General features: G+C 41.9%; 1 protein-coding gene across 11 annotated transcripts in view; it reads left to right on the top strand.

The window, feature by feature from the left end:
- Window positions 1-1,030: 1,030 nt before the first annotated feature.
- LOC125324445 (ankyrin repeat domain-containing protein 26-like) overlaps window positions 1,031-18,484 on the top strand; it is a 54,105-nt gene continuing 36,651 nt past the window's right edge. For 4 of the 11 annotated variants that reach the window (XM_048300303.1, XM_048300306.1, XM_048300301.1 and 1 more), the window contains exons 1-12: window positions 1,031-1,436; window positions 5,134-5,248; window positions 5,484-5,657; window positions 5,769-5,875; window positions 6,379-6,516; window positions 7,299-7,450; window positions 10,376-10,426; window positions 13,271-13,304; window positions 13,384-13,456; window positions 14,689-14,749; window positions 15,107-16,104; window positions 16,636-16,771. In XM_048300303.1, coding sequence (XP_048156260.1) covers window positions 1,234-1,436; window positions 5,134-5,248; window positions 5,484-5,657; window positions 5,769-5,875; window positions 6,379-6,516; window positions 7,299-7,450; window positions 10,376-10,426; window positions 13,271-13,304; window positions 13,384-13,456; window positions 14,689-14,749; window positions 15,107-16,104; window positions 16,636-16,771 — 2,242 coding nt within the window. In that variant the 5' untranslated portion in view covers window positions 1,031-1,233. Of the gene's footprint in view, window positions 1,437-1,572; window positions 1,893-5,133; window positions 5,249-5,483; window positions 5,658-5,768; window positions 5,876-6,378; window positions 6,517-7,298; window positions 7,451-10,375; window positions 10,427-13,270; window positions 13,305-13,383; window positions 13,457-14,688; window positions 14,750-15,106; window positions 16,105-16,635; window positions 16,772-18,484 lie in introns of those variants that run through there. The other 7 variants (XM_048300302.1, XM_048300308.1, XM_048300307.1 and 4 more) reach the window with 7 other exon arrangements.

The following is an 18,484-nucleotide window of genomic DNA, read 5'->3' as shown; positions in this document are numbered from 1 at the left end:
AGGGGCATCACTGTAGCAGTACAGTATTGAGAATGATTCCAAACTTAGCGATACCAAATATTTTGCTTTCTGTACTACGTTTTCATAAAGTCCGTCCACATGCATGTTTGCATTCCTCTGGGTCGGCGCCAACTTAGCCCCATTTACCAGAAAGTAACTTTCTGAGTCTGTCATGCGTGTTACGGAAACTTCCTAGTCTGACCATTCACAAACCTCTCTGACAGTCACACACCCAGGGCCAAAGGCTTTCACTGCTGAAGCGCAGCCCCTTCACGGCGGGCGGCTCCAGTGAGCTGAGGGGCGTCTCACACCCCCCACTCTCACACAGTCAGACCAGGTTTCCTAACCCGTTCGACCCCAGTTTTCCATAGCAGAGTCTCAGGTACCTCGTTCCATAAAGCAATGTATTCCTGTGCAGTAACACAGAAACAGCTCGAGCTGGTGCCTCTGAGGAGGGCACCTACATAAAGAACCCCGGGCTTCTACAGCCTCACAGTCGCGCCGCAAGCCCGTCTCGCTCTTCCGCTCGAGTCGTCGGCTCCTGTCCCACTCTCCATGTCCAACGACTTCGCTGGCGTCACCGGTCTTCATCTCCTTTGTTATCCAAAAAGTCGGCAATTCCAGGCTCCTGCTGTGTCTCTCAGAGTCTATTCACCTGATTAGCGTCGCCCGTCTTCGCTCCATTTGATATCCCGAAGGTTGGCAGCTCACGGCTTCTTGTCTCGAGCTCCCACCCAAAGCTCAACCTGCATCTCAATCGGCAGCTTGCGATCCCAGCTACTTGGACCAGACATATTCCTCAGCATCTGGTCAGGCACGTAACTAGATGATGTCTGAAGTCCCGCTCCACCCCCTTTCCTCCTGTATTAATCCGTGTTGTCTGTTCTTGTCACCCATTCACCCCAGCCTGATAGCAGCACCCACACAGCACTAAGCGCCCTGGGCTTCCACCGGAGAACTCTCCGCCTCCCGCGGCCGCGCCTGCGCGGGCCCGTCCGCCGCTGCCCTCCCGCGCCTGCGCGGTGCTCGCCGTGCGCGGGGTCGGGGGTCGGGACTGGCGCTGTCTCTGCCCCGGGGCTGCTGCCGCGCGCGAGGTTCGTTCCGCGGCAGCCGCGTCGCGTCGAGGACGCTGCTGGGAGCTCCCCTTCCCTGTCCCTGCTTGAGGCACGATACAGCCCGCCGGGTGCTTCCCGCCGTCGCTCTCCTTAGACGTGCCTGTGTCCCTGCCGCGGGATGAAGAGGATCTTCGGGTTCGGGAGGAAGAAGAAGGGGCAGCCGCCGCCCGGCAGCGCCTCCCTTCCCTGCCCCGCCGGTGCCTACGAGCTTCGGCAGAAGGACCTGGGCAAGCTACACCGCGCGGCCGCCAGCGGCGACCTGGCCCAGGTGCGGCAGGGACTGAGGAAATACGGCATCGACGGTCGGGACAAGGCGGAGCGGTAAGGGCGGTAGCCGCGAGGCGGTCTCGGGAGCCCCAGGTGCAGCTGTAGCGGCCCCCGGGAGCCCCCCGGCGCAGGAGCGGACCTGCAGCGTCGCTGTGAGGAGCGGGAGGGCGGGCGCCTCAGCCGAGAGCAGCCCTCGGCTGGCTGTGGGAAGCAGGCTTGTGGTGCCAAAAACCCCTTGAATTCGGCCAACTGTCGCCTCACCATTTCTGACCCGGCCTCCTCGGTGCCCTCATTCCCGGAGCTGTATGTCCGTGCCCAGAGGGGCAGGAGTGGAAGTCTTAGCCTGGCAAACGGGGGTTGCAAGAGGAGCCTCATGGCCGTTCTCCAGCCAGGGTTTGAAGTCTGAGTGTAATCGCACCTATCTCTATGTACCTCTGAGGGCTCAGCGTGCAGGTTCAGTAGTTGAGCCCGAAGGATGCACTGCCTCAGCTGGGAGCAACTTAAAGAAAGGTGGGCACTGCAGTTAGGAAGGATTTATAACGCAAAATAAACATGTTGTTTATTGATGCTGCATGCACAGTTGCCTTTTGTGAGTGTGATGGGGCAGCCTAAGCCACAGTGTGGTTTTAGGTCGCAGTTAGTTTTTTGCTCTGAGGCTTTAGTACAGCTAATCAGTACCTTGGACTAGAAGATCTGGTCAGTGACTTGCAGGAGAAGCTGTTGCTTCTGACAGGTGCTGTTGTGTGGGGTTTTGAATCAAGCACAGCAAGCACTTAACAGTTCTACCATAAGGAGAAGCCCTGGGCTGCAGCATAGTTCCTAGTGATCTATCATATGCATAAGGGAATCACCTTTCCTGAAAAGTCTTAGAGTGAAATCCTTTGTGATATTCTGAAGAGATGCTAAGCAGAGCAGCTCAGCTTCCTAGATTGGCTGCCCAGAAGGATGGACTTCTGGCAGCAATAAAATTCATCTAGTTTTATTGCCCTAAAACCACCTAGATTTGTAGGACAAGCAAGGAAGAGCACAGTACGCATCACTTTAGTATTTGGGGTTAGGTGCCTGAATGTTGGCATTTAGTATTTGATTATGCAGCTGGAGATGGGGGATGCAGTTTAAGGTGAATTGACTGCATTTTGTGCCTGCTCCATTTGCCCGAGTCAGGGTACCCAATGGCATTTACAGAAATAGTCATCAGATCTTAGCAGGCCTGGTATATACTTTGGCTAATTTTGGTATTTTAAAGTGTTGTCTAGAAGTCTTTGTTTCCTCTACCAAGGTTTCCTTCTGTGTGTCAAGCTATTATCAGTGTTATAACTGGGGAAATAAAGTAGCACAGTGTAAAAAAAAAACCCCAAAACAAATTTTACAAGACACAAGGCAGTGTAAGTTCTAGAGCATTGCAGTGATTTTTGGCATGACAATGCTCAGTGCTGGAAAGCTTACCTGACAGGGGTCCTGTGGACAGTCTGCCTGCTTGCTGCAGCTGGTGTATGCTATACCAGCATTGAGGGTTCCAGGGGCCACCTGTGCCCTCGCAGTGCTTGTGGGTGTGATGTGGGATTGAATGACCGTCAGATGCAATTGTGTTTCAGAGCTCCATCACATCCTTCAGGGACTGAAAGACATGACTGGAAGTAGAAGTGAAGAATAGGAAATCTATGAAGTAACGGCTGAAATGTGTGTGTTGTTCATATGAATGTCTCAGTTCTGCTTCTTGGGATTTCCAAAACCAAAATACTACCCCAGGGATGTGGCAAGTCTCACACCTACAGGCTCCTTCCATAAAGTGGGTCCTGTAGCCCATAGGACCTCCAAAAAATGTGTATGGAACAGCATCACTCAGGAGAGAGAAGGCTTTTCAGACATGGTCTAGGGAAGCCATCAGCCCTGCTGGAAAAGGTAGACAAAACTTGGCACAGAGTTGAAAGCACATGTAGGTATGATACCGGCTAGTCATGAATCCTGGGTCAAAGCTAATCACTAAGAGAGATTTACCCGGTCAGCTGCTTGTCGGAGTGAACTTGTAGAGCTTTACGTTGCTTAGCTTGTAGGTCCTGGGTTGTTGGCTAACTGCCTTTGAAAGCGTGTGCTGTCGAGCTGCTGTTTCCCTGACGCCTCCTGGTTGGGTTGTTTGCTCAGAGATCAGCAGGTCTCTTCTGCCCCGTGGGTAATCAGTGTATGTGAGTGCAGCAGCAGCAGGAGAAGCAGAGTCTGAGCAGGGTCCCTAGGGCTGGTGGCAGAACAGCTTCGGTGTTATTTGCAGTCTCTTGTGGGGACAGGCAACTTTGAACACTCTGATGTTCTCTGCCAGCCTGTTCCCTGAAGTGGATCTTCTGTGGAGCTCAGCAGGCCTTGCTCCAAGCAGAGCCAACTCCTTTCCGCTAGGCAGATTGAGAGGATTGGCTGAGGATGGCAGCGATGAGCCCGTAGTTAGTGACTTCAGGTTTGTCACGTTTCCTCGTGCTTGTTAATAGAAGCTTTTAGACTGGTTTCATAACCAGTCCTGGTTAGCTTTCAGATAATCTCAGTCAGTTATTTCTTCAGAAGTAGGAGGTCTTCCTTGATGCTTCAGTCTCTTCCCTGTCTGTAGCAAGACATCACAAGTTCTTTGAAGTCTTGTGTGGTTTTTTTGTCCTCATCCTGGAGTCTGTAGAGGGGGCCCCATCAGCTGCCATCTAACAAGGAGTATCTGCGTTATAAATTATTGAGTTCCTGCATCATGTGCCACATTTGTGTACCTTCCCCTCTCTGTTCCCACCTAGCCAGGGAGCTGTTGTACCTTGGCCTCTCAACAAGGTACTAAAATACTTTGAAGGTTAGCTGAGCTTCTCTAAATACAGAGAACCTACCTACAGTGATAAGGTTCAAAACTAGTGCTGGTGATCCCTATGGTTCTTGGGGAACTGCAGAATTCTTATTGCATCACCTTCAAGGGAGGAAACACATGCAAGGACTTCCTTGATGATTGTGTCTTTGTGTATAAGTAGACTGGTTAATTGACATCAGACCTAAGATGTTCTGTGGTTTGAAGGACCCTTTTCTTTCTGGCAAGGCTTTAAATTGAAGAAAAAAGTTCACTTTTCCTGTGCTGGTTATATAATGTGGAAACACAGTATTGCCTCCTCAGAGAGGACTTCCTCTGTAGAAAACTTTTTATGACTATGATAGTTGAACACTACAGGAAAGTCAAAAACTACTTTCCTGTAGTCAGGATTAGTGTTCTGCTTTCTGTTTTGCTACATGTTATTAGAGGCACTTTGGTGCAAGCACGTTCTTGGTTTTGCTTCAGTAGTAAAAAAGCTAGAGAAAAAGGAGAAATTCTCAAAGTGCAGGGAAACTCTAATATTCTTGTGATTAAACCCATTTCCTACATCTCCAATACACTTCTTTCCCATGAATGATGAAAGAAAAACTTAGAAGTTTACTTGCCATAGTTCTCAGATTCCCTAGTTTTGGTCTCTGTTGCTGTGCCATGTGTGTAGTCCCACTGAGGGCAGTACCCAACACCTGGGCACAGGAATCTCTGCAGATTCAGGTCTGTAGTGAAGGAAATATCCCCTTACTAAGCAAATGCTGTGGAGGGTTTTTGCTAGCAAGTCCCAAGCATTTGGTTTGCAGCTAGTGGTACTCGTAATGGAGTGAGTTCTTAAGCTTGCAATTTGCAAAGTGAAACTTGTGGTCATATCTGTTTATCAAAAAAGTGTGAAATTATCCCTGTCTGTGCTAATTCAATTTGTTTAATTTTTAGGACAGCTCTGCATCTTGCTTGTGCAAACGGCCATGTGGATGTAGTTACGTATCTAGTAGAAAACAAGTGTAAGATAAATCTTTTTGACAATGATAACAGATCACCACTGATGAAGGTACGTGGACTATGGTATGTTCTTGCAAGTGAGGCCTACTGATTTTGAAATAAATTACGTATTTTTCAGTATTCTTTATGTAGACCTTTGTAAAAACATGCATATTGTGATTGGTGTGGAATGGGCATATGTTAGCTAATCTTTGAAGGTGCTCTTAATTCCCAGTATTGGGAAGCTGGAGGAATTGCAACAAAGTGAAATGTAAATGCTGAAGTTTTTTGTGTTTTGTTTCCAGGCAGTACAGTGCCAGCAAGAAGAATGTGTGGCTATTCTGCTAGAACACGGTGCTGACCCAAATCTGGCAGACACTGATGGCAACACTGCCCTTCACCTGGCTGTCCTCTCTGGTAATACCACTTTAGCAGGGCTGTTGCTTGAGAATAATGCCAATATTGATGCCCAAAATAAGGTAAATTTTTATATTTGTTAATGAAGTGCTTTCCAAAAGTTTCATTCATATTTTTATTGAAGGGGTTTTTTTTTTTTTTACTTTGATTTCTAACTTTATCTGCCCTTTCAGGAGGGATATACCCCTCTTATTCTTGCTATCTCCGAACATCATGAAGAAATAATGGAGTTTCTCCTTAAAAAAGGTGCTGACGTGCATGCTCGAGATCAATGTGAAAGGTGAGGGGCTGTCAAAACTTTACATCGGTCTCTGTAATATTCTTAAAGTTGGCTGGAGAGAGGCATGGCAATGAGGTCTGAAAAGATACAAAACAAGGAGCCACACAGCAGCAGTTTCTTCTGTGATTTGTGAAAGATGGCCATGCCTCAGTGGCTTGCTGTCTCGTTCGATGCTTTCCACATTGAGGATTGCAAAATGTTACTGTCTGTTTTGGCCTTTCTGGCAGGAAGCCTGCCACTAGCTCAGCAGCATTCCCTCAAATTGAAAGCCATCTCCTGCATAGTAGTAGAGTTTGTAAGTGTTGTCTGTGTGGAAGCTTTAAGATTAAACATTTAATTGTTTTGAGACCCTCTCCCATTTTATTGTTTCTCTTAATGAAAAATGCTTTTGTTCATTTTAAAGTAATGGGGAGAATACTTTTTTGAGGGCAAACAGAAACAAAAATAATTACAGTGACTGTGTAAAACAATCTATTTCATATCATATTTCTTGGATCCTTCAGAACCCCACTTATGACTGCTGCTTCTGGTGGAGAGCTTAATCTGATAAAAGTTCTTCTTCGGTATGGTGCTGATGTTTCCCATAAAGACACTAATGGATGGACAGCTGAGGATTATGCTGTTATTCATGGATATTCTAGGTAAATTTGAAACTGTATCATTAGAGTAAGTTGTCAGTTATCAGTGTGGTTTTTGATAATTTGTGGAAACAGCACCAAGTATGTTTAATGGTGTGTTGGCACTTGTATGAAAGGTGTGCTCAGTGATGTCTTCATAGAATCACTCAGATTGGAAAAGGCCACTAAGAATCAACCTAACGCTGCCAAGCCTGCCACTAAACCACGTCCCTAAGTGCCAATCTACAACATCTTCCAAATACCTCCAGGGCTGGTGACTCAACAGCTTCACTGATCAGTCTGTTCTAATGCCTGACGACCCTTTCGCTGAAGTGATTTTTCCTAATATCCAATTTAACCTCCCCTAGCAGAACTTGTGGCCATTTCCTCTTGTCTTCTGCTGTGTATCATTCCAGTGTCTAGTGTTAACTTGAAAGTTGAGGAAAATTTTTACCGAGAGTTCTCTGTTAGGTTTCGGGTTTTACTGCTAAGCTCACATTTGCTCAATATAAACTCTAAAATATGTCTGTATCCTACAGTTATCCAGAGGTGGAACTTGACAGGTACCAAGCAGGAGTTAATAACTTTGTAGGTTTGAATTTGATATTTAGAGAGTGAACATGACTCTAGTGAATATTGAAGTGTGTAATAGTCATGCAGTAAGTGCATATGAGTATATGAATCTATATTACTGTGAAAATATGTGTAGGGTGGATAAGAAGTGGCTGTTAACTCTTCTGTTAAATGGTGTATACAAGTATGTGATTATTTTTTATCAAATATATTTCCTCTCTTTCTCTATACAGTCTTAGTAAACAACTGGCAGAATATGCAGACTGGGAAAACACAGGAGAACCTTCTACAGGGGGTGGTGCACAAGGCATCACAGCACTTGGCACTCCACACCGGGCAGCAGCTGCTGGCTTTACACTGGGTGCACCTGCTGTGGACAGAGGAGGTAAGACCCTTAACCATGGAGTAGCTCAAGAGGAGCCGCTTTTCTTTAGTGGATTTGTGTTGTTAGCGCTTACTGTGTTCACCGTTGGTTTTAGTGGAGGCATCAGATGGAGTAGCAAAAGCTTTGTGAATGTGCTTATTTGATGATAGTTGTAAGTGCTGCTTGTCAGGCTGTGAAGGCATTTGATTTGCATTCTGTGTTCACTTCTTAGGGTTGTTACTTTCTGTTTGTCAGACTGCCCATCTCTATGGGTTTTCCTTGAGAGAGAAGGGGGATAGGGAAGAAGCTAGGCAAAAGTGTTTTTATTTTTCAAGTGTGTACTTTTACCTAGAGATGGCCACTCAGATTGTGAAAATCCAATTACAAAAGCAGTGGGTTCCACCTGAGTAGTTGTTCCTCTTTCTGTAGTTGGGAAGCAACAGAGAAATGAGAAGAAAGGTACGTGTCTTGTTGATTTTCCCGGAGTTTGTGTCTTCATTTTAATGTTAATAGCTCCATCTGCACTAAGGTCCTTTTTGCATGTCTTACTTCTCAAAATCAGTTATAACAGTTGTCATGTAAGTGCTGCAGAGATGTACTTAGCAAATACTATATTGGAAAAGTAACTTTGTTAGCAATAACATCGCAGTGTCTGTGTATGCTGTACTGGCTTAAACATAGTTTGATTTACAATAAAAATAATGCTTTTCTTCCACTTTCTGTAATTTTAATAATTTTTGGATCATGAGGCAATTTAATTGCTTTTCTGGATCGCAAGGTAATAATTTTTTTTATAAAATCAACTCCTTCAGTGAGTTAAAAATCCTCTATGCTTATGAGCTCAGAGTCCTAGAGAAATCTTAGAAAATGAATACCTGAGTATAAATGAAATAATTTGTCTTATGCTTTACATCTCAAGCCCTACAAGTGGGATATTTTATTATTTTTGAGTTTTTAAGGGTTTTACATTGGAACTATGTGGGAAATGGGCAGAAGACAGTGCTCAAATACAGTTCATTATTCCTTTAAGTGCAGTTCCGTACTCCATTTTTAAATATGTCAAGAAAAATGAGCAAAATATGGGATATTTTTCATCACTGATTTTTCCTAGATACAGGAATTTAATTTAGAGTCAGACTTTGTTCCTTTGGCTTAGGAACACTTGATTTGATCTAGTCAGAGATTTTGAAAGTTTCTTGATAGATTGCAGGATTTTTTTTTTTTTTTTTGAAAGGCTTTGGTACAAGTGGTTTAATCAGGAAAATGTTGCTTTTGCCCAAACAGTGGACACTGTTACTGTCTCTGAGAGATGAGTAGCATATAGAGAATATTTACCTGCATTAATTCTGCAGTCTCTAGCTTGCACACAAAAAGTACAGGTCCTGGATTGTGAGAGTCCTTGTGATATGCTGCAGTAACAGACTTTGAGCTTCTGTTAGAGGAGAAGTTGGAATGATTTCAAGAGAACAGGGAAACCCATTTTGGAATTATTTTTGTTCTGTTGCTCTTCTGTACAGTTTTTCTGGGATCTTCAGTGTTGTCCTTGTTCCTTTTGCTGCTTTTGCACTTGCTGAATATTTTTCAAAATACTCTCCTCTAATGAGCAGTTCAGTCTACTTTAGAAGTTGGCTTTTGTTTATTTGAATATTTACTGTGTGATGTATTGTTCCTTTCGTGTTCCTGGGTCCCTACAGAAACTGTTTGGTTTCCACCATAGAGCTCTTAGAAAAGAAATAAGGGCTTCAGTGATTTATATCTCCCAAGGTCAGTAAAAGCTGTCCTGTATCATCTTTTAAGAAAACAGAGAAATGTAGAAGGGTTGAGCAACCATCATGAGGTCCTTTCTCAACTATTTATATGTATCTTTTTTTGGTACAAGTCATTTTGCCACATTCATTCCATGTGGTAAAGTCAATATAGGCAGGACTCCGTTCTGCTCTGAGAGTAATGTTACATCATGAAGAAATTTGGTGTCAGTTAGCTGCAATAACAGAATGATTTGTTACTAAGTGGGATGGGTAGAGCAGATTCATAGTGATTTATATTTTGAACTTGTGTTCCACAACACACTGGCATGTACGCACACACAAACACATATACATGATACACCAGTCAATGCACCCATTTTGGTCCAATTGTGGCCTGCTCTATAACCCTGGGGGAACATGCTGCCCTCTTGTTGTGTCTGTGTTCTGGCTGGTGGCGTAGCTTTTGTATGTGAATGGTTCAGCATGGTTATATCAATGTAAGCAGGACTCTTCAAACTGGAAGTGGCCTATGTTTGCATCAGGCACTAACTGACACAACTTTTAAGATTGAGCTGATTTAAGGCAACAAGTTGCTGGGTTCCTTTTTTAGCTAGGGATAACAAACATGCTAATACTGTAACTTAAGATGAGTGTGTGTAAATAACATAATGTCTCAAAGTTGCATGCTGGTCTGAGTACAGGGAGCCAAGATTTCCTTGAAACTTCTGGATAATCTCCAAAGTTTGGTTCTAGGCACATAGGGATTTTTGAGATGCTTAGAATAAGGAATTTTGTGTGCCGTATGTGTAAGGCACTCTACAACCAGGGAGGAATTTCATTTGCAGCTGTGCTAGACAAGGAGTAGTCAAGTTGAGGGAAATACAAAGTTGTCAGTAAAGTATATTTCTGATAATCAGTTTCAGTATTTCAGAATATTGAAATATGGATGTTTTACATGGAGCAAGTACAATAAGTTACTGTTTGACACTGTCCCTTGAGAGCAGAGTTCAGTAGATTGTGGTTGGGTTGTTTCCAGCACTTCTAACTGTAGAATAGGCTGATAGTCACAGTATGTTCTCCCATTGCTGTAGCTGTTTTGATGTACTGCTTATGTTTTTCCAAGTTTCTGGAAATTCCAGTTTATTCTGATGTCATTGTTCCGTCTGTCCTTTCCATGCCTTTTCCTAAATGGATATAGGAATGCAACAATCTCCTAACCAGACATCAAGAGCAGGAAAATCAAGGAAAGGTATTTTATACAGTAGCATTTAAAATATGAAATGTGCTGTACAATACAAATATCAACACATCTATGATGTTTATTATTCTGGAGGTCCCTATTTTGATGGTACTGGTTTTATGAACTACATTAGAGAGCAGGCTTTGCGTGATTTTTGTTTGTTTGCATGTTTTGCATTGGTTCTTTATTATTGAATTTAGTGTTTGCTTTTTGTCATTGGTGATAGTAAATAATGTTATTTTTAAACAAGCACTTCTGTTACTCTGAAATGGGCTTCAATTAAAGTAGAAACAAGCAGTCCCCAGAGACTGCTTTTCTAGATCCCATTTCTACTGTAATCAGAATTCTCTCTGAAAGCTAGCTCATGAACTTTCGCTCTTGCCTTCTAAAGGACAATGTGACCTGGTCTTGATCATTCTTAAAGTTACTATTCACAGAATGACAGAATATTCGGAGTTAGAAGGGACCCACAAAGATCATCAAGCTTTTAAGTGAATGGCCCATATAGGGATTGAACCCACAAACTTGGTGTTATTAGCAGCATGCTCTACCCAACTGAGCTAATATATTCATTGGAAGCAAAATTTCGGAAAACTTACTCATCTCTTTTGATTACTTACGACTGTACTATTGAAAATATAACTGAAGTCACCTGTCAAGAGTGATAACTGACTGCTCCGCACTGGTGGAGACAGATTTTTATTCTGCTTGGGACATTAGCAGGTAGGTTAGACTGCTGGTACTGATTGAGTTAACAGGAAACTGTGGTATGTACAACTAATTAATATTATTTAAATAGCATGTGTTTGCAGTAGGAAATGGTAACAATTAGAGACTGTTGGTATTTTAACTGATAGCTTGTCCTTGCACTGGTGGTTTCAGCTTCTAGGTTTTCTCTACATGACATGAACACTATATTTTATTGTCTAAAAGCCCAGTGCGGGTCAGGAGATGTACTCATCAAAATTCCCACATAAATCCTGTGTTTAGAACAGACAAAATTTCCATGCTCTTTTGTGTTTCTTGCTAGTAGAGGGGATGTCTTTCAGGCATGATGTGCCTTTGTTTTCTTTTCCCTTTAATGATTCTGCCAAAGACCTTGGATTGGTTACCAAGAATTAGTTATAAGGAACTTGAGGAATGCTGAAATAGCTACTATGTGGAAGTTGTGTTTGTTTTCCCCTTCTGTTTTGGGAATTGAAGAGCCCTTTTGTTTCATCGTAGTTGTTGATAGTTGAGAGGTTCTAGCACTCTTGAAGCTGGATTCCTAGAGTTCAGGTTTCTTTAGTAGATCAGTGATGTGCTAAAGTGCGCTCCCATCAAGTTTGCGAATAGCCCTAAGTTGGGAGGATCAGTAGATGCACTTTAGGGCAGTGCTGTCATTCAGAGGCATTTACTCTGGCAGGCTGTGTAAATGAACTGTCAGGCCTGTCTTGCAAAATTCAGCCAGGGCAAGTGCAGTCTGAGCACAGAAAGGAACAGCCCCTTGTTAGAAAAGGTGCTGGCACTGCCTGGCAGGAAGAGATGCCTTGCTGAGAAAACCTGATGGGCCTTGGCAGAGTGAGCTGAGAATGAGCCGGCAGCAGGGTGCCCTGGCAACAGTATCCTGAGTTTATTAAGAGCAGCATAGGCAAGAGATTGAGCAAAGTGATTATCCACCTCTACTTGGCACTCTCTGGATTGTGTTCCCATTGTACCCCAGTGTTCTGGGTGTAATCTGAGCCTCCAGTGCAAGAGAGATTGGCCTTTCAACAGTGAGCAAGTTAGTGGAAAGCCATTGGATTCATCAGGGACAGGAATATTTGCCCTTTGAGGACAGATTGAGGAAACTGGGCTTTTTCAGCCTAGAGAAGAAATGAATTTGCAGGGGACCTAGCAGCAACTTCTAGTACATGTGAGAAGACAAAGCCAGGTGCTTCCCAGTGGTACATGACAGGAGACGGAGATATAAGGCACAAATGGTAACAAAATAGTTCCTAATTGAATGTGTGAACAGTAAAACAGAGAGGTTGTACAGTCTCCATCCTTGGAGGTGTTTAAGACCAGACTGGATAAATCCCTGAACAACCTTACCTGACATCATAACTGAGCCCAATTTGAGAAGGCAGGCTAAGAGACTTCCTGAGGTTCCTTCTGACCTGATTTATCCTATTATCCTATGTGCAAGTCATGTTTGTAACACTGATGAAGGCTTGGAGTGTGCTATAGAATGCCCTGGGTTTGCCACTTTTGTCTGCTGAATTCCCTTTTTGGTGCAGTGTGCAGAGCTGTTGCTGATTCTTCTACTTGAGCTTTAGAGCTTGATTATGCTTTTTGATTTTCATTACATTTGCAAAATAATCTGTAACTGGGTAGAGCAGTGGATAGTGTAATATATGGCATAATGTTGTACATAATGCTGCATAAAATAATAAATCCCTGCATGTGATTGTACTTGTGTGTGAGATGAGTACTTTGGAAGTTCTTCTACTTAATGTCTTGCTAAACCACCACAATTTTGTTAATTGTTTACTAATGTAACATATTAATGTTACACTTTTTTTAATTTTTTTTTTTTTTTTTTTTAGTTTAGACGTGTTTCTATGTTTTTTAACTTCTAGGTATAAGAGTCCAAAAGAGATACAGCTCTGGTATTTTTATTTCCTTTTTTTTTTTCTTTAAATTCAGTGTTGTTTGAAGAAGCAGTTTTGTTTTGGAAATGCAGTCATTTATGCCGCCGTGTGTTGAATTTACTACCCAAAGCATCATTCTGTTATGATCTGTAGAGTTGTCCATGTTAAATGTTTAATTTTTAGATGGTTAATTTTTAGCATGCTAAATTTAATTTCAACATGTCGATTAATGTTTGAACAGCACTAGATGACTTCTCCCAAGGAGACTCAATAAGGTGAGACTTTCAAAATACCTAACACTTACCTGAGGAATGACATGAGAGACACAGTACTCATTTTGCTTTGCTTTTAAAGAAGCTCTGAGAAAGAGGGGAGCGATGACAGTTGGCATACCTCTGAGGAAGAGGAACTTGATTTTACCCCCAAGGTATGGTGCATTTACAGGGAAAATGTCCTGTAAAAATAAGGGGTTTGAAGGCAAATTTTCTTTGGAACTGAAAGAAACTGCAGTTCCAGCCAGTATTGTTTGCTCTTTAAAGCAATCTCTGGCCTGCCAGCCTTCCTTCTGCTGTGAGTTTTTCCTAAAGGACCTGTAGCTGTGACAGAGTATGCAGTAGATTTGTAATTTGGAGCAAAGCAAGCAGTATGTGACAAGACAACCATAGTTTTACTTTTTCTTGTTCATACGAGTCATAGTTGCAGACCTTAAAAGTTTGTAAGTTAGTATTACAACCTGTCCTTTTCTTCTTCAAACATTGTTAGTGTTTCCTGTAAATTTGGGGATAGATTCCTAAGTGATAAAGGATATTTATTTATCAAGAGCTACAAAAATCCTTCATCACCTAGTTCTCCTTTCCTCAGCAGGTTCCTCAAGAGTGTTCAATGAACAGATGAGTTACTCAGATGGGTCATCATCTATTTTCTTGTATAAGATGACATTCAGTGCTTGCATGTGATCTCACACTGCATGTTTTTCCTCTTTTTTTTTTTTTTTTTTTTGAGTGCTCGGGGTTGTACTCTTTTTATCAGTTACAAGCTCTCATGCCTACTGTTTTTACTAATGACCTGTAGAATTATCAACTTCTGAGTGATGTCTGGATCAATTCTGTTGCACTGGCAGTGATGTGGAACCTGAGTGTGGTAGTTCAGCCCACTCTGTAATGCTGGAGATGCAAGCATGTTTAGTTTTAACTTGATTTCATTTTCTTGCACTAATTTAAATAGAAATGTTACATTTTTCTGTCACGATTTTGAGATTAGGGATATTTTTAAAGTGTACTTGCAGGGACTAATTTCTGCATTAAGTATGGGGATCTTAACAGTTACTTACCTTGTGCACATTTGCAAGTAAGCATCCTGAAAATGCAGTTTTAAATATAATTGAATTTTATTTACATATTACAAATATTAGAAACATAATTTTAGAACTGTTATGCACGTAAATATTTTTGAAAACAATTTGCAGAAGGATGCCTCCACAGTGTGAAATACTTACTCAATTGGATATGAGAGGAGTGTTTGTGTAGTTAGAAGTATAGGATGGAGCCAGCACTATCATAAGGACAGTCTGATTATATTTACTGTTCAAGACTTGATGTGAACAAAAGATTTGTTGTTGTTGCTGTTAAAAAAAAATCTTAAATAAATCTTTATTTACAGAAGCTGCAGAAGCCAAACCTGACACTGTTAATGAGTGCTTCACATCAGTTCAGGAAAAACAGTAAGTTATTTGCAAAAGGTTGCATGATATACTGATATATAAGGTAGACTTGATAAGTAGGTTTTTTAGTTGGTTTGGGGGGTTTTTTGTGATAGTAAATGAGAAAAGTAGCATTTTGAAAACACAGCACTTAGTAATTCAGAATAAAATAAGTCATTAAAATGAAGATATTAATCCCCTCTTAAGCCTTTTTCCTTAATCAAATTCATCCTCCATCCTGCCCAACCTCACCTCTCTTCAATTCCGGACATTCCCAAATGGCTTCTCTCTTGTACATTAATCTGATAACATGCCTATTACTGTTTACATAATTCCTTCTGTTCACATGCATTGTCCTTTTTTTTTTTGCGCTTTAAGATGATGGTGATGGTTCTGGAATTGAAAGTCCTAAGTCGCCAAAGAAAAGTCTCAAAGAAAAAATCCCATCAGCTGCAAATGTGAACAAAGGAGACAGTGAAGAATTGTTTAATCAAGATGTCTCAGCTGCAAGCAACCTGGATGAAGAAGAATTGGAGGAGGAAGAGGATGAAAATGACAATGGAGATGGTGATGAAGATTATGAGGAGGAAGACGAGGAGGAGGAGGATGAAGAAGATTTTACTGAAGATGAACAGGAGGAGGAAGAGCTGGAAGATGAAGAAACTCAGTCTAATGAAATACTGGAAGAGGAGAAAACAGAACCTAAAGGGGAAATTAATCAGAAATTAGAGTATTTCAGTAAAGCTAAGCATGAAGGGGATGCTCAGTGGGGAACTGGAGATGTCTGTGATGATGACGAAATAAGTAAGGAACATGATGAAAAGGTGGAGGAATCTGTTGATAGTCCTGTGTCTTTCATAGCTGGGTCTTGTGAAAGGCTTCAAGAAAACAAAATGGCAGTGTCTCCAAAGATCATGAATAATGAAATATCTTGCAAGTCAGTACCAAAACAAGCTGTCTTTCAAAATCTGAATAATCTGCAAGATACCCAAGAAAGCTGGAATAGGAAAAGCATGATTGAGGAGAAGTGTCACAGAAATGCTGGCTCCTGTTTTGCGGACTCTGAAATGACAGACTGGAAAAAAGAGATACCTCAGCCTCTCTTAGATAGTTGTAGTCTTAGGGAGAAAAAGTCAAGCTCTAGTGATGGCTTTGAAAGTGGCAGTAATTGTTGGTTAGCAGAAAAAACCCCAGGACCTGAAAGTGAAAGAGCAACCTTTGTCATACTTGAACATGTGGATGGTGAAGATACTGAAGAAGAGGAATATGAAGGAATAGATGATAAAGTCTGTAAACCACTGAAACAAGAAAGTGAAAACTTGCACTTAAATAAGCAAGAAGAAAATTTGGGAGCAACATTTCATTCAAGCACCAAAGTAAGTATATAGGGATGATTCAATCACAAGGGTATTTTCTAAGGGTCGGATAGGTAAGAAACACGTGGCAAACTGGATTTCTCTTAATACTTATTTTTCACATACATCCATCTTTTGATCATCCACTTCTGATGTTATACAGTGTCTTACTCAGAGTCAGAAGAGTTTCTTTGCTATAATAAGGTAATATAATATGGAAAAAGAATAGGCAGTAGACTCTTTCTGGAATCGGTTAGATTTTTCTCAATTCTATGTTACACTTCTAATCTGTGAAGTTTTACTACTATTTAGGAAAAATCATGGTGTGATAGCTGAAAGTGAGGAAACAAAAAGAAATTTGCATAAGATTGAGAACAGGAAGCTAATGATTTTCCTTGGAGCAAAGTAGAGGGGAAAAAAAAGAATATGGTCTGGAATGTTGTAACTTAAATGAAGCTAGGGTTAGACTGAGATGAGGAATTGCTTATGGAGGAACAGCAAAGATGATGCTTGTTACTGTTCTTTTCAGCTGTTTTGGTTGACCTCTTTTAGGAAGAATCATCTGAACACAAAGAAGAGGAGAAGGAAGGCTCTGGCAAAAAGCTACAAACTACAGTTGTTGAGGATGTGAAAAATTCTGTTCGTAATGATAGTCATGAAGTCCACAAAGCTGCAAAAGACAACTCTGGTGAGAGAAATGACTTAGTAAATCCTGATCCAGATTCTTCCTCTACAAATATTAATGCATAGAAAATGAACTGAAATGGTGATTGACTCCTGTGATAGCAAAATTTTCTCTTGCCTGTGAGTCCTAATGGGCACTGGCAGAGAAGGAAAGCAGGTTGTGTTGCTTTTCATTCATTCTTAAAGAACTGAAATTGCAGCATTGTATACCAAGTAATGCGAAATGAAGCGAGTGCCGTTCTTGATTTGTTGCTATGCTCTCCCTGAAGTGATCTGAACAAAATGCGCAGATGAAAAAGAGAAGGAGGGACTAGAAGGCCTTCAGTGACAGTAGTATTCTCTTCTGTGATGAGTACTGTCATGTTGAAAGGCTATGATTGCTCTTGGCTGGAGCCAGGGAAGGATTTGAGTCAAGCTGAGAGAAAGTTGTTCCAGTGCCTCACCTTGTCCAGCTTCAAAATGTAGAAGGTCTCCCAAGCACCACGTGTGTACTTGAAAACATGACCAGCCTAATCAGAGTAGGACACTTTGGTACTTACTTGAGGTCTGACAGTAGGAAGAGAAAGCACCATTTCCATTGTCTGTCTCCAGAGAGTAGTTTGTTGCAGTAGATGCTACCAGAGCATGTGTAGCAGCTGCTCAGATGCTACACAGGAGGCCTGCCTGGCAGAACCTGCTGTATTCTAGTGTTGTACCTATACCTGCTCATCTGTCTGTAAGTGTTTTGCCATAAGTATGCATTTGGCATAGTGTAAGTAGTCAGAGTTCAGGTTGGAATTGGCAGTTGCCTCTTCTGGGGTGGGTGTCCTCACTGGTGTCCAGCTCCTTCCCCCGTCTTTATGCATCGCCACAATTGAATCCTGAATCAGTTTTTCCTAATGCAGTAGCTTAAAATAGAAATGATGCCTTTTCCTGGTCTTAAAATCAAGGGTCAAACATGGTTAGAGGGGAAAAAGGGATTTTACCTTGGTATTTATTTTAAGGATCCTTAGGTGCACTACATCCAGGTGGAATGCACCGAAATGCACACCTCTAAAAGATCTGGTATAACATTATAGGTCTTACTAATTAGCATATTATCAAAAATTCCCCAATTAGAGGCTGGAATGAGCCTCCCTCCCCAAGGAACCTTCCCCATGATGATTCTGAGTACAAAATGTGTTCTGGAGAGGACCTTGGGGTCTGGGGCACACTACCCCCTACCTACGAAGCTTCTCAAATGTTTTGTCTCCTAGCTGAACAAACAAGTCCAAGAATGTAGGCAAAAAGCACTAAGAATACAGAAGTTGTAAAAAGGTATAACAGGGGTATAAAAGAAAAGGCAAAAAATCATGGCATCAAAAATACGATAGTATAATCTGGCTAGGCTAGGAACCCCCTGAGACTGAACCTTAAAATCATCTGGTAGAGAAGAGGTTTGAATTTTAACCCCCCCAAGACAGAAATAGCTTTTGTGTGTTTGGGTTAAGTGTTTGAGGTGTGAGCCTCAATTTTTAAATGGCAATGCTTAGGTGTCTAGCTTCTGGGAAGGGGCAGGGTAACAACTTTGTCAGGGAAGATCTTTCCTAGTAGCACAACAAAAGGAGCATTGTTTCTTGGTGACTTTTTGGACGTTAGTGTGAGGAAGTTTTGGATGGTGTTTCTATAGTACCCCCTGTACAGTGAAAAGTGATAGTAAATGCCGAATTTTGGAGCTGTAGGCTGGAGAGACCTTTGC

The sequence above is a fragment of the Corvus hawaiiensis genome, chromosome 4, assembly GCF_020740725.1.
Source record: "Corvus hawaiiensis isolate bCorHaw1 chromosome 4, bCorHaw1.pri.cur, whole genome shotgun sequence".
Lineage (NCBI taxonomy): Eukaryota > Metazoa > Chordata > Aves > Passeriformes > Corvidae > Corvus > Corvus hawaiiensis.
Note: the sequence above shows the minus strand (reverse complement) of the source record. Positions and strands in the feature narration are given on the sequence as shown.